The sequence below is a fragment of the Muscardinus avellanarius genome, assembly GCF_963383645.1.
Source record: "Muscardinus avellanarius genome assembly, chromosome: 2".
Classification (NCBI taxonomy): Eukaryota; Metazoa; Chordata; class Mammalia; order Rodentia; family Gliridae; genus Muscardinus; species Muscardinus avellanarius.
This window is the reverse complement of record NC_137787.1, coordinates 139284487-139300471: the sequence shown is the minus strand read 5'-3', so window position 1 is coordinate 139300471 and position 15985 is coordinate 139284487. Positions and strand designations below refer to the sequence as shown.

General features: G+C 40.7%; 1 protein-coding gene across 1 annotated transcript in view; it reads left to right on the top strand.

The window, feature by feature from the left end:
- WDFY2 (WD repeat and FYVE domain containing 2) overlaps positions 1 to 15985 on the top strand; it is a gene marked incomplete at both ends in the record, with an annotated part of 198564 nt that overhangs the window by 94889 nt on the left and 87690 nt on the right. Inside the window, one exon of the mRNA XM_080690249.1 lies at positions 2317 to 2390. Within this exon, the coding sequence (XP_080546375.1) occupies positions 2317 to 2390 (74 nt within the window). The remainder of the gene's footprint in view (positions 1 to 2316; positions 2391 to 15985) is intronic.

The following is a 15985-nucleotide window of genomic DNA, read 5'->3' as shown; positions in this document are numbered from 1 at the left end:
TTTAAATCATGTTAAAACATCAGTGGATTTTCTAAATATAAGAACCATACATGAACTCTGGAGGAATTCACAGAGAAAATACTTTCAGATGGTCAGGTGGAGCTACATAGTAAGATTGTTCTTAGCCAGTCTGCAGAAAAGCTCCCACACGTTTTTTTTTCATGTGCTTGTACTTAAATATTAATAAATCATTAGATATTTAAAGCTAAGTTTAATAAAAACAGAAAAATAATAAGTTAAAACCAGTGTTAAATAATCTTTTCTCCCAAACATAAGAATGATGCTTGTTTTTTACATATATTTTATGTGTATATATTTTTTGCATAACTATTCATAATATAATTTTTCCAATAATTTTTAGCACCATGGTAGTTTTCCATGCAATAATTTGTTTTGTTTTGTATTATGCCCCTGGGGATTGACCCTAGGGGCATTCTACCTCTGAGCTTATACCCACAGCCCTATTTTATTTTTTATTTTCTATTTTTAAGTAGGGTCTTACTGAGTTGTGGAGGGCCTAAATTTCTGAGGCTGTCTATGAACCTGGGATCCTCCTGTCTCAGACTTCCAACTACTGGGATTATAAGCATGCACCACCACTCCCAGATGCAATCATTAGATTGTAATTCTGCATGCATACAGGATCATGCATTTTAGCATTTGTGTAGAAGTTTTGCCAAATAGTTCATAGGCCAAGAGCAAGTAAGACTGAATTTCATAGATCAGTACATTAGATATCATTTAATTGTTTTTTTTTCCCTAGCAGTTTACTTTTTGGAATCTGATTTTGTGGTTAAACAGAAAGAAAATAGTCCATAATAGTGAAAGTTTGTGGGAAGGGTTTTTAAAATATGTTTCTATTTTCTGAATGTCATGATTGATTGAAGTTAAAAAAATAAATTTTTATGCAGGTTAGAATATCTTTTTGTGTTGATTTGTTCGGGCCCTTTTGTAGAGAATGAAAAAAATATAACTAAGTGATGTATTTATGAAGTGACTTTTTCAATAGAACTTACATTCTTTTATAGTTTAAAGATAATTTAGGTAGGTGTTTGAAAGCGGAACTGTGTATTTACATTATTTCCTTGAACAAACTTCAGCCTGTTTTCCTATGTGACATGGGTGAGACATTCATAACTGAAAAAAGTAGGAATAATATTTGATGCTGGTTATGATTACATTGTGAATAAGTTCATGATTATAGGGCTACCGTGAATATGGGGTTTGGGATTTAAAATTGTATTGGGCTCTTCAGAACAACTTTTTCAGTATGGAGTAAATTGTCAAAAGGTTGCATGCTTAGGAAGAAGCATAGATAGGAAAGAAGGCAGGGATCTGGAAGCTGTTTAGCAAGGGCTTGTTGAACACAAGTGGCTTCTAAGCATAGGACTCAGTTTGTACAGGTAGTCAGTCTTGTGGATCAGGGACCCCTAGTCTGGGACTTGGTGTATTGACTCTTCTGGTCTCTTTCCTATAATGCCTAACCCTGGGTTGAGTTGAGTTTCTTCTAGCTTGTGATATATCCACAATCATTTTCAATCAGCAGCTTCCAGCATACCTCCTGAATGCCAAGAGTAAAGGACTTTTAGTTCACTTGCCCCCATATCAGTGCTGAATCAAATACGGATTCTAACACTAGTGTGTGTGTGTGTGTGTGTGTGTGTGTGTGTGTGTGCGCGAGCTCGCGTGTGGTGGGGGAGGGACTGGAGCTGGGGATAGGAAGATCCATGTTTTGTTTCCCTTAATCAGAAAAGGTAGGCTATTTCTGTTGAAGATGGGGTTTGAATGGAAGAGAGAGTGGTGATTGATGACTTACACAGCACAAAGTGTTGTTACTCCACTCAAGCAATTTAGACTCAGTAGATAGCAAAAGCTGAGACCAAGCCCTGAGGAACTTGCCCAGTTTGAGGATGTCTTATTTTTACATTCATTAAAGGGACAATTTTTTAAAAAACTAGGAGTTGGTTGTAAAACCACTGCTTCTCAGGAGGCTGAGACTGGAGGATCACAGTTCGTGGACAGCCTCAGCTACTTAGTGAGGCCCTCAGCAACTTAATGAGACCCTGTCTTAAAATAAAGAATAAAAAATAGGGCAGGGGGGGTAGCTCAGAGGTTGAATGCCCCTGGGTTCCATCCCCAAAACCCCCCAAAACAAAAACAAAAACTACTGCTTCTATCTTTTGGTGAGGGAAGTTAAATGAACTATTTCAGGAAATAGTGGGGAAAAATAATCACCCACTTGTAGCAACTTAGGCACTCCTGAATGGATGAGAATCATTGTTTTGTTAATTTCATCAACATGTTCATTTCTTTCAGCTCCATGTTCATGCATGTCTTTTAACCCGGAAACAAGAAGACTGTCCATAGGTCTAGACAATGGTACAATCTCAGTAAGTACACATAAATAAATAAGATTTCCAGTTGAAATACTTCCCTTCCTGTGGAGTATGTATGTGCGTGCGTGCGTGTGTGCGCGCGTGCGCGTGTGTGTGTGTGTGTGTGTGTATACACACATATATATATTGTGATGAGAGTTATTGATTAGATTTTTATATTAACAAGTCATTTTCTGGAAATTGTAAAGTGGAAATTACAGTGCAGCAGACTATGTGAGGGAAGAGATTCTGTAGAGGAAGAGCTGTCATCAGTCCCCTGACTTGCTGACAAGGCTCAGCGTGACCCACCACGTTACAGGGTAGCCAGGCAGGGGCATTAAAAGGCAAATGAGCCAGTGAACTGCATGAATCTGCATCAGTGAAAGCAAGCTGGGGTCCCGAGCTGGCTTTGCTGAGATACTGAGTTTGGTCAGATGAGTAATCCCGGTGCAGGTTTCCCTACACAAGCAACACAACACAAGGGAACTGCTTCCTCCTCCACCTGCGTGTCTCATCTTGTCTTTGAAACTCTGTGTTTCCCTCCTGCTGCTTGTTGCCTTCTCAACTCCCACTAGCATGTGACTAGGACTCATCAATTTGTATGAATTTGTAAAGAAAGTACACAATCCAGGTCTGTAGGGTAGATCAAACTAAATAGTAGACCCTTTTATTATAGATCTTGAGGGAATTAAAATAATTAGAGATTAGAATTTCAGGTTTTTGTCTCTTTTCTGAATCTTTCAATTTTGAAATCAGTGTTTGTGATTAATGGGGACTGATAAATTTGCTTAGAAGGCAAGAAAGACGAGCAAAGGAAGTCATGGTGGGTTCTAGCAATTTATTGGATAGAAGAGGAGAAACCATCTGAGCCATTATTTCTTTTAGCCCATGAAACTGCCAGGGAGTCGGAGGCCACTCAGGTTCAGGGTCTCTGTTTCATCTCTGGTTATGTTAAGACAGGTCGAGATACCAAACCATGTCTTACTCTGATCTTCTGAAAAGGAATGAAGAACCTGGCTTGTATGAGATAATTTTCTTTAAAAGTGTCTTCTTTATGTTGTTGAGGAAAATGAATTGCATATCCTATGTGTTCTCATCTGAAGATTTATAAGGAGTTGGGGAAAGATACATTGAGAGAACAGCATATGTAAGGTTCAGGATTCTCATTGATCACTATAATAACAGGTTCTTTGCTGAAAATAGAGTCTCAGCTGTTCAACAGTTTACTTTCTAGACATGAGAAATCCCATTTCAGAGACCATACATTCTGTTTCCTGAATATAGCAAATCAAGTTTAAGAAGAAGGCTGAAATCAGAAAATAAATCCTTCTTTCACTTTATTTTACTGAATAAAAAACTCTGTGAACCATTTAACATAAGTTCAGCTTACGTGTTATTGATTAATGACTAAGAAACAAAGTAGAGATAAAAGACTATTCTTTTTTTAAAATGTGGCCACAAAGTGAAGGAGAGAGGGTGAGCACTGGAATAAAAATGGACGAGAGCCGAGCGTGGTGGCGCACGCTTGTAATCCCCGCACTTGGGAGGCGGAGACAGGAGGATCACGCTGGTTCGGAGCCAGCCGCGCTGGCTTAAGAGACCCTGTTTCCAAATAAAAAATATAAAATAGGTCTGGGAGTGTAGCCCGTGGGAGTGTATCCCAGAGGTAGAAGGGCTTCCAGGAACCCCAGTACCACCACCAAAAAAAAAAAAAAAGGACGAGAAACAGCAGCAGGAGAGTACACAACACAACAACACAACAACGGGATACTTAGCTGTGGGGAAGGATGTGGCCACTGTTGGGATAGAAGGGAAAGAGTGAGAGAGAAACGTCTTCCAGTTTCCAGATGCAGGAGAGGATCGCCTTTCATTTTGTTCCATGAAGTAGTAGGTGAGATCACCTAAAGATGGCTAAGAGGCTGTTTTCATGTCTATTCCTTTTTCTGATCATATAACCTAGAACCACCCTGCGTATTAGTCTACAAAGTCCTACTTATCTTTCAAGGACTCGCTCAAATGTTATCTTTCTTATTTCATTTTATTTTTGGTAGATGGTTCCAGAGCTCTACCTATAAAAATTAATTACATGTAGTACTTTGTAATAGGTTAGCTATATTGTATTGTTTATTTAACTTTTGATTTGTAAAATGTTTTTTTTTTTTTTTTTGGTGGTACTGGGGTTCCCGGAAGCCCTTCTACCTTCGGGCTACACTCCCAGACCTATTTTTACATTTTTTTTAAAATTTGGAAACAGGGTCTCCTAAGCCAGCGTGCGCGGCTGGCTTCGAACCTGCGCGATCCTCCTGTCTCTGCCTCCCAAGCGCGGGGATTACAAGTGTGCGCCACCACGCCCGGCTTGTAAAATGTTTTAAAGTCTGTTTCTTCTATCGTGGTGTTGAGTGTTGAGGATTTAGCAAGTCCTTTTATACATCTCTTCTCATAGCAGATTTTTCTTTTTTAACTGGGGATTGAATCCAGGGGACATTCTACTTCTGAGCTACATTCCCAGCTCATTCCCAGCTTATTCTTTTATTTTGAAATAAAAATAAGTTGTTGGGAGCCTCTTACATTGCTGAGGCTGGCCTCAAACCTGCAATCCTCCTGTCTCAGCCTCCCAAGTACAGGGATTACAGATGTGGGCTATCACAACTGGCTTCAGCAGATCTTAATGTGATTCCTTATATGAATTAGGGGACTCAATGAATAATTAATTGAGTAAGTTTATTGACTAAAATACAACTCTATTGTTTAAATTCTGTAAGAGTTTATTGTAATTCTTACTATCAGAATGTTTTAAAAATAGAATTACTTTCTGTAGGGGAAAAAGTTGTGCCAGTAGTTGAAATTGTCTTGGGTCTTCAGAAATCCTTATAATATTGAAAGTAGACAGTCAGATTGTGCTACTTGCTCCTCAGGCCCAAATAAAACTGTTAAATTTTCAGTTGTTATGCCTCACATATTCTAGCCTATCAACAAATATCTAAAAAAAAAAAAAAAAGATGCTCTCAGTTCTAATATAGTGTGGCTCCTGGGATTATAATACAGTTGAGGAGACCATAAAAATTAAGTATGAAGTAAGTAACACAAAGTCAATAGACCACAGCGAATGCAGCGCACGGACGATGACTGAAGGTGACAAGACAGAGGAGAGTGGAGATGGCTTGGGACAGCTAAGCGGAGGCTGGATATGAGCTGGATTTAGAAGTGGGGCTGGGCTTTGATTTGCTAAAGATTGGAAGGTCAGCTGTCAGATGAAATTAGTGACATGAGAGAAAAACATGGAAGTAAAAAGTTTAGGAAATGCAGCCGGGCGTGGAGGCCCATGCCTGTAGTCTCAGGACTTGGGAGGCTGAGACAGGAGGATTGCTGGTATGAGGACAGCCTCAGCAAATAAGCCAGATTCTATTTCAAAATTTAAAAGATAGTCAGGAAAGGTGGCACATACTTGTAATCCCAGTTTTTGGGAGACTGAGACAGGAGGATTGTAGAGTCAAGACCAGCCTCAGCAACGTAGGGAGACCTTGTTTCAAAAAAAAGCTAAAATCTGGCTGAGGGTGTAGCTCAGAGATAGAATGCCCCTGAGTTCAATCCTTAGTAACACACAAACACGTGTGTGTACCCACACATGTATACACACTAATAAATAAATAAATAAATAAATAAATAAATAAATAAACAAACAAACAAATTAGGGTTGGAAGTGAACCCTGAGTTCAATTCCCAGTACTGGGAAAAAAAAAAAAAGTGCAGGAAATGCTTAGAGAGAAGTGAGCAAATATGGAAAGAGCATTATGGGGTATTGTGAAGCCTTGACTCAGAATGAGTAGTTAGTGCTGTGTAAAGAAACTGGATCCCTAACATGGAGGATGCCCTCCATCCCACCCCAAACTTTCTACTGTATTTTTTCTCTTTTTTCTACAGTACTTAAAGGAGATAACTAGTGAGGAGATGTCAACATCAAAATAAAGTTTCTAATAAGCGAATTTTCTTTCTTTCTTTCTTTCTTTCTTTCTTTCTTTCTTTCTTTCTTTCTTTCTTTCTTCTTTTGTGGTGCTGGGGATGGAACCTAGAGGCTTTTTACCTTCGGGCTACACTCCCAGACCTATTTTATATTTTATTTGGAAACAGGGTCTCACTAAGTTGCTGAGAGCCTCACTAAGTAGCTGAGGCTGGCTTCGAACCTGTGTGATCCTCCTGTCTCAGCCTCCCAAGCGTGGGAATTACAAGCATGCACCACCACGCCTGGCTAATAAGCAAATTTTCAACTGATCTCACTGAATAATAGCCATAGGTTAGTCAATGAGATTTATATATGCTCATCTTTATAAGTATGTATTTTTTTCATCAAAACTCAGAGGGTACCAAAATTTTTATTAATATCTTGACAGGAAAAATTTATAGCCACTGTAGAATTTTTTAGCACACCTTCAAAATAATAAAATCTCTGCTCTCTGATGATTAATCTTACGTATTTCTCAGGGAAAGTTTGACTGGGATAAGAGGAAAGGCCAGATCTGTCAAGTAGCCTTCGAAATGGTATAAAAGTAAATAAATGCTATTGATCATATATGGATTCATTGTTTAAAATAAAGGCTATTGTATAAAAATAAAAATAAATACATGCTATTGATCATGTATGGACTTATGGGTAGTTCTTGAGTTTGATCCATATATATATTGTGGTTAGTTCAAACAGATTATTCATGGGAATGAGAAAGGACTGAGAACACAGCATTTATTGGACACCACATGTCAGGTACTCTGCTTTACCTGTGTTGCTCATTCTGGTCTCACAATTATCCTGTGATGGAGGTAGTATTACTCACACGTTTTAGGTGAGGAAACTAAGGCCTGGGAATTGAAATACCCTGCTGAGTTTGCTCAGAACCAGCCATTTGACATGGAAACTCTTGGCTCTGTGCTTTGAAGCTCCTCAGTTTATGTGTCTGTCTTCTTACTAGACCATGCCCTGCCCTAAGGCAGAGACTGTGTTTGCTTTAGTTTTGTGTCCTAACAGAGTTGCTGGAACATAGTGGATGTATTGTTAATATGTCAGCTGAACGAAGGAGAGAAGTCATTTTAACTTATCTCATCAGGATGTAAAGAAGAAAGTTAGGCAGTATGCCCACAGGGCAATGTGCTCTCAGTAGGTGACATAATGTGAGCCGACCCTGTGTTTAAATGACTAGTTTGGACATGTAGAAGAATCTGTTATTCACACTCTGCCTAGGATGTGCCAGATCTTGGGTTCTATCCCAGTACTGAAAAAAGAAAGAAAGAAAGAAAGAAAGAAAGAAAGAAAGAAAGAAAGAAAGAAAGAAAGAAAGAAAGAAAGAAGGAAAGAAAGAAAGAAAGAAAGAAAACATAAATAGAAATACAATGTGTTCCTGAGAGTTTGTGGGACCCTAAAATATGCTATAAGTCTTTCATTGCCTCTTGTTCTCCTAAGACTAGAAATCTGATAAACTGTGGGGATTATTGAAGGAGTATGCTTTTTCACATAATTTTTATTATTTAGAGATTCATATTTACTAATTAAATGAATAACAATAAAAGAATCACTCTGTTTTAATCTGTTTCACCAGTGGTATTCTTTAGTTGACATGATCTGAAACTATGCCACATGCTGGAACTCACAATGGTGTCTGTCTCAACAAATTGCCACAGGTAGGAAACCTTTATCACAGGCAACAGAAGGTACTCAGGCAGAGTCTCTTGTGTAACAGGAAGCAAAAGTGCCCCACTCCAAAGCTTCAAGGGAGAAGAATGCAGTTTCTGTAAGAGAGGATATTACTTTTTTCTGATAAAAAGGAGAGATTAGCTCTTTGAAAATATAATATTTAACATCCTCTAGAAGGAAATCCATGTATCATCAAGAGCTGTTTTTCTCACTTGAGACCAGAATTTTGAACTGGAAGTGCTTTATTATATTCAGAAGGCCCACGATAATGTATTTTTTTGGTAACAATCCTAATATAGAATAGTCCTCCGTTATTTACAGTTTTACTTTCTGAGGCTTCAGTTACTTTTGAACTGTGGCCTAAAAATATAAAATAGAAATTCCAGAAATAAGCAATTCATAAGTTTTAAATAACTTTTATATATGTGTGTGTGTGTGTGTGTGTGTGCGCGCGTGTGTGGTGCTAGAGGTTGAACCCAGAGCCTTACATTAGCCCAAGTAGTTCTGCTTTTATCATAAATATGCTTGTGTAGGAAAAAGCATTGTAAAATATGTAGGGTTCAGTTGGAAGGTAACCCCTGCAGGTAAAGGAGGATTGCTATATTTCCAGGAGAGTAAGATGAGTCATTACTAGTACCTGGTATATTATATTCTCAGGGTTGCTGTAACAAAGTACCACAAACTAGGTGGGTTAAAACAATAGTTTTAAGTCATTTATTTATTTATTTATTTTATTATTATTATTTTTTCTTGGTGGTACTGGGGTTCCTGGAAGCCCTTCTACCTCTGGGCTACACTCCCAGACCTATTATATATATATATATTTTATTTGGAAACAGGGTCTCGTAAGCCAGCGAGGCTGGCTCTGAACCAGCGTGAGCCTCCTGTCTCTGCCCCCCAAGTGTGGGGATTACAAGCCTGCGCCACCGAGCCTGGCCATAAGTTTTTTAAATAACAGTTTTAAGCTCTCGCAGTTTAGAGTCTAGAAGTCAGATCAAGACTTGGCAGAGCCACGCTCATTTCGAAGCCTGTAAAGGTGACTCTTCCTTTGCCTTTTCCTAGCTTCTGGTAGTTGCTGGCAGTCCTAGGTGTCCCTTGGCTCAGAGCTGCTGCACTCCAGTCCTTGCCTTCATCTTTATATCACCTCCCCTTATTTTCACATAGCCTTCTTATAGGATATGGTCACTGAATTTAAGGCTCCCCCAAACCGATACAACTTCATCTTATTTTGTTATATCTTCTTTTTTCGTTTTTGGTAGTGCTGAGGTTCCTGGAAACCCTTCTACCTCCGGGCTACACTCCCAGACCTATTTTATATTTTTATTTGGAAACAGGGTCTCTTAAGCCAGTGTGGCTGGCTTCGAACCTGCGTGATCCTCCTGTGTCCTCTTCCCAAGCGCGGGGATTACAAGTGTAGGCTACCACACCCAGCTTAATTTGTTATATCTTTAAATGCCTTTTTCCAGATAAGGTCATTTTCTCAGGTTCCAGGTAGATGTAAATTTGAAGGACACCATTCCACAAAGTGCTGCTGGTTACATTGTACCTATAGTGTTCCCTAGCTTACTTGATTAGTGAGCTATGATACCTTCAGAAAGAGGTCACCAAATATTAGAAGATAACTCCAAATCTTCCGGGGAAAGATAGGAAAAGATTAAAAAAAAAAAGACCTTAAACCAGGTATGGTGGTGTACACCTGTATTTGGGAGGTTGAGATAGGAGGATCACAATTTCAAGGACAGACTCAGCAACCTACTGAGACCCTGTTTCAAAACAAAAATTAAAAGTTGCTGGGAGCATGGCTCAGAGGCAGAATGCTCCTGAGTTCAATTCCTAGTACCACCAAAAAGAGGAGGAGGAGGAAGAGGAGGAAGAAGAGGAGGAGGAAGAGGAGGGGGAAGAAGAGGAGGAAAGGAAGGAAGGAACCTTAATTTTTTGTAATACATCTTACTCTAGATGAAGGGATGTACTGGGTAGGTCACATGCCATGTTAGCGGTGTCAGCACTAGGACTTCCCTGACCCCTGGACAGATTTTTTTAGTATACCAGGCTGATTTCTTCTTACAATTAGGATGCCCTAACAGTAGAACAGCCTAAATGCAAGGACTTGGGAGCTTTCAGTGGGAGTGATTTGAATGTGTGTGCACTTAGCCACTGTTTTAAAAATGGAGTGAAGAGTATTAGAGCCCTTAACAAGGTGTGTTGGATGAATTGTTTATCACCATGGGTTATAACGAGCCTGTCGGGACCAAACCCACCTGGTGAGTGCTGAGAAGTAGCCTGTGATTAAAGCACTCCAGCTGTACCCCAATTGAGTTTGCAGCCAGCCTACACCTGTTGGAGAGTAAATCTTTTGGAAACTGTCACCTCGATCAGTTTAGAACCAGCAGTGCCCTCGCAGACTTCTCGTCAATCATCATGATGAATTCCAAATCTTGTACTTAAGAAGAATTGAATTTGCTTCTGGAATTTCTTGGCTTTCCAGGATTTCTAGTGTGATAACATTTATGAATAAGATCCCAATCATGAGAGTAACAGAGAATGAATTTGAAGAAATTTTTAACAAGTCATGAGTTCAGAGATATGGGTGCTTGGACTCTTCAGGACCTCCGCTTTTATTAAAAGTGTTGCATGACTCCATTGTTATTCATGCTAGTTCATGATTCTGTAATGGTTTCTTCCATAAAAGGCCACCATTTCTGAGTCATTTTATCATTTGAGTGACTGGACTTTCTGTTGCAAGGAGTTCATTTTGTACACTGCTGGTCATTTTCTTCTGAGCTTGTGCTAATAAGTTACAATGAATTTGACATTTTATTTTGCATTTTGAAACAGGGTCTCATTGAGTGGCTGAGGCTGGCCTTGAACTTGTGATTCTCCTGTCTCAACCTCCCAAGTACTGGGGTTACAAGTGTGTGCCATCATGCCCAGCTCTGCATACGTTTCTTAACGTGCATACCTATACTTGAAGTGTTTGAGCTATGTTTAAGAGAAAAATGGTCCTGAGCTGGGCACAGTGGCACATACCTGTAATCCCAGTACTTGATAGGCTGAGACAGGAGGATCACAGGTTTGAGGTCAGCCAAAGCAATTTAGAGATGTCCTCAGCCACTTAGTGAGACATTGTTTCAAAAATAAAATAGGGCTGGAGGTATAGCTCAGAGGTAGAACATCCCTGGGTTCCATTCCCAATAGAGAGAGAGAGGTGAAAGAGACAGAGAGAGAGAGAGAGAAAGAGAGAGAGACGGAGACAGATAGAGAGGGAGAGAGAGAGTGTGTGTGTGTGTGTCTGCATCTGTCTTGGGGGCTAACATGCCCGTTGCTTACTATTGTTGCTTACTATGTACTCATACAGTATTAATTTATTGAAGGTGGTTTTTCAAAGAAAATTGTGGGAGTTATTGTGTGTGCCATCAGCACTTGTGTAAGTCATACACTTTTTTTTAATCTCCCCAGCCTCTCAACTTATCTCCTCCAGTGATTTTTTTTTTTTTTTTTTGGTATGTGTGGTACTGGGGATGGAACCTAGGGGCAGTCTACCTTTGAGCGACACCCCCAGCCCTTTTATTTTTTATTTTAAAACAGAGTCTCACTAATTTTAAGTGGGAGGGTACATGGAGCTTAGTGGGTTTCACAGCTACATCTACATGGGTCGCACAAGCACGTGCCATGATAACGCAGGGCAGTGTGACCCAATCTAAGGAGCAGTTATCAAAAACAAGACAGTCACAAGGGGGATATTCCAACCTTGACCATGAAGGTTGGCTTCCACCACTTGTGAGCAACTGAGTCTGGCTGTTACCAAAACAGGCACAAAACCCCTCCCTTGTTCTCCTGGTATAAAAATTTCTTGCTTCCCCTTAGCACTGCAGCTCTCTTGTGTGAGACAGCCTGGCAGCTTAACTTTGTCTGCAATAAATTTTCCCTAATTGGACCAGCCTCCAGGGTCTCTAGTCTCTTGGGCTGAGCGGATCACTTTACAACTAAGTTGCTGAGAGTCTTAGTTGTTGAGGCTGGTCTTGAACCTGCGATTCTCCTGTCTCAGTCTCCCAAGTATTGGGACTACAGGTGTGTGCCACCACACCTGGCTCCAATGATTTTATTGTGCCTGTAGCCCTAGCATCTTGTTCTCAGTACTTGCATGTTGCCTAAAAACACGGCAAGACAATAGTGAATCCAGATGCCAATATCATTCTTTGGACAGATTATTTTTTGCACCTCTGTTGTAGATGTGAATTTTCCAAGGTCTTCTTTTTATTTTTTAATTAATTAAAAAAAATTTTTTTGCGGTACTGGGGATTGAACCCAGAGGCATTCTACCTCCGAGCAACACCCCTAGCCTTTTTATTCTTTATTTTGAAGCACGGTCTCACTAAGTTACGGGGGGACTCATTAAGTAGCTGAGGCTGGCCACGAACCTGTGATCCTCCTGTCTCAGCCTTCCAAGTACTGGGATTATGAGCATGTGCCTCCACACCCGGCTCCTAAGGCCTTCTTGAGCCAACTTTTAGACTGATTCTGTAGCATGGATACTCATAGGCACACCCAGATTGTCTTGCATTTTAAGTTGGGTTCTAAAGAGACCCAGTGGAGTAGGTGGTGGCTTGAAATCCTTGGCACACTATCTGCAGGAGTTACCTTGTCCACACCACTGCAGCACACTCCTGCATCAGGAAGGCAGTGGCTGGGAATTGATACACGTGTGTTATGTCCCAAGTTACTTTTCCTTTGTCTTCTTAGGAACCTTATATTTTATTTTATTTTTTTTTAATTAATTTATTTTTTAAATTGGTGCATTGTAGTCATATATCAATCACATTGGAGTACAAGACTTGAGAGGATATACAAGCACACATCAATTAGCCCTCCTCCAGCCACCGTCCCATTCCCTCCCCCTCCCTCCATCCCACACTTCTTTGGTGATTTACTTTGATATATTTGTTTATGTACCTCCTGCATTTTAAAGAGGCTCCGTCCTCCAGTATTACATACCCTCTGATTGATCACATTAGTTGCTTCACTATAGGGCCCTTTCTATAGCTCAACCTCTTCCTGTTGCCCTTTTCCTCCTAGTTATTGCTGATTAAGAGAAGCGTCTGATTTATATTTTCTGCGATATTTCTCTGTGCATGCTGCGTTGCAAGTACCAATCCCACTCTTGATGGTCCCAGTAGTGGCCTGGCTACTCAGTGGACTGATCCAGACCTCGCTGGCTCACGCAGCGGCCGTTGCCTCATGGGAGGACCCAGTTCTGGTCTCGCTGGCCCCTGAACCGGTCAAACCCCTAAGCTGGCTTTGGTCCCAACCTTGGAGGCCGCAGGAGTGAACTTGCCTCACGCCAGGCTCCGATGCTGACCATTGGCCCCTGCACCGGTCTAACCCCTTGGCAGGATTCCAATCCCGGCCTCGGAGGCCCCAACACTGGTAATGCCTCACGGCAGGCTCCGATGCCGGCCTCACTGGCCCCAGCACCGGCCTAACCCCTTGACAGGCTCTTAAACTGGCCTCAGAGGCCCCAGTACCGGCCTTGCCTCACGGCAGGAGGAGCCTTATATTTTAATAATCTCTCTTTCCTGGATCCTTCCCATTGACTTTTAAATACACTCAAAACTTAATAAAATAAGAACTAGAGCCTGATGTGGTGTTGCATGCCTTTGATTCCAGTACTTGGGAAGCTGAGACCAGGAGGACTGCATGTTTGAGGCCATCTTGAGCAGTTTAGCAAGGCTCTGAGCAACCGTGTAAGACCCTGTTTCAAAATAAGAATTAAAAAGGGCTGGGGCCAGGTGTGGTGGCGCACGCTTGTAATCCCCCAGCTTGGGAGGCGGAGACAGGAGGATCACGCAGGTTCGAAGCCAGCTGTGCTGGCTTAAGAGACCCTGTTTCCAAATAAAAAAAGTATAAAAAAATAGGTCTGGGAGTGTAGCCTGGAGGTAGAAGGGCTTCCAGGAACCCCAGGACCACCAAAAAATTAAAAGAGTGGGGTATAGCTCAGAGGTAGAACATCTCTGAGTTCAATCACCAGTACTGGGGAAAAAAAAACTAAACTAAAACATCACAATTCTCACTCAGCCTTTATCTCTGTCCAACCAATATTCTGTCTTCTTTCCTCATAATCTAACTTTCCAAAAGAGTTCTCAGTCGTCACTTTCTACATTTCCTCACTTCGCTTACTCCACCTGCTGGAGTCTGGCCTCCAGTTCCTTCAAGCTACCCAGATCACCCTGGCCTCCATGTGCATTTATCCAGCTGACATTTTGAAGGCCTTGTCATGTTTGACCCATGCAGCATTTGGTGCATTTTTTACTGTGTCTTTCTGAAATAGTCTCTTTTTGGTAAGTCCTCATCGTGTTTGACCTCCCTGTGGCATTCAGCACTATTCACCATTTCTGAAGTGGTCTTTTTGTTTGGGTTCCATCATAGACTGTACCTGCACTACTTTGGTTCCGTGTTGGTCTCTTCACACATGCCCATAGACTCTTGCCTCTTTTCTCTCTGGGCAGCCTTGTCGATGCATGGCTGTGCATTTGAAATAACTCTCCACTTTCTATTTCTATCTAGACATATTTTTCGAGGCTTCAGGGAGTTGTGTTCATGGAGTTGTTGTCAGGATTCTCCTGCATAATGCATGGAAAGCTCCTTCTTAATATTTTTTTTTATTAAACCTCAAACTCACCAAATCCGAAATCAGATTCATATTCTTCCCCACATGCATAGTCTTTCTTTCTCAGTGTTCCCTACAGCAGTGATTGGAACCACTGGCTGTCCTGCTATACTCCCTCCAAACTCTTTCTTGCCTATTTAACTGTTAGCCTTCAGATCTCAACTTTTTTCTCATTTCTTTATGGAAGTCTTTACTGATTTTCCAACAGTTCATGTCCTTGGATTATCAGTATGCCTAGCACTGAATGCTTCTCTTTGGTAGCATTTGTTATAGTGCCATTTTTGGCCATTGATTTAATTATTATGCATATATTTAGGATAAGCTCCACAAGACACAGACTATGCCTGCCTAATTCTGTCACATCCCTGGTACCTAGTATCATGGCCATGGATTTTCCATTCTCTGTAAACAATTATACATTTAATTAATGATGTTAACTGAGTGAATGTAGTCTATTGAGCCTCAATAAACAGAGGTTAGGAAAATAGTCTCTGAGATCAGACTGAATCTAACCATAGGCCTCCCCACTAAAACTGTCACACTGGGAAAGTTGCTTTACTTTGTCTTAGTTGCCTTACTTATAAAATAAGGATAATAATTGTGTTCATGGAGTTGTTGTCAGGATTCTCCTGCATAATGCATGGGAAGCTCCTAAAGCAGCCTGTACTTATCAGCTGCTGCATAAATATTAGCACTTGTCAGTGTCATGGCATCATTGGCAGCAATCTCCATTAACATTATCCAGGAAGCCTTGAGATCTATGTCATGTGGACTTAGCAGGCCAGTTCCAAAGGGAAGGAATGTCTTAGTGGCGGGATATTCCAGAGCATGATTCAACTTATTTCTGTTACCTTTAGTCTTTCTACCTCATCACAATAATTGATTATTGTGGCTTTGCAAAACATGGGTGGTAAAACCCTATCTTTTTCTGCAGAAGAGTTTCTTCTCCAAGATATTCCCATTTTCATATTCCTTGAACTCAGGAGGAGGGTTGGGTTAGGATGGAATATAGATTACTGAAGATGCCATGAATAGATGATTGAAGGAGATATAATACATTTCTCATCACAAGCAATTCTCTTATTCTAATGAACTGAGAGGCTAGAAGGGGGACATGTTACCAGACATGAAGGTTTATTTCTTTCTCTTGCTTCAGGAATCTGGATTTTATAGGTCCATATTCAGAGAGCTCTCCGTGGTACTACATTATTTTTCAGCAACAAGAATCAAGTCTTTTAACATTTCCATCCAAATGTTTGAGAACAT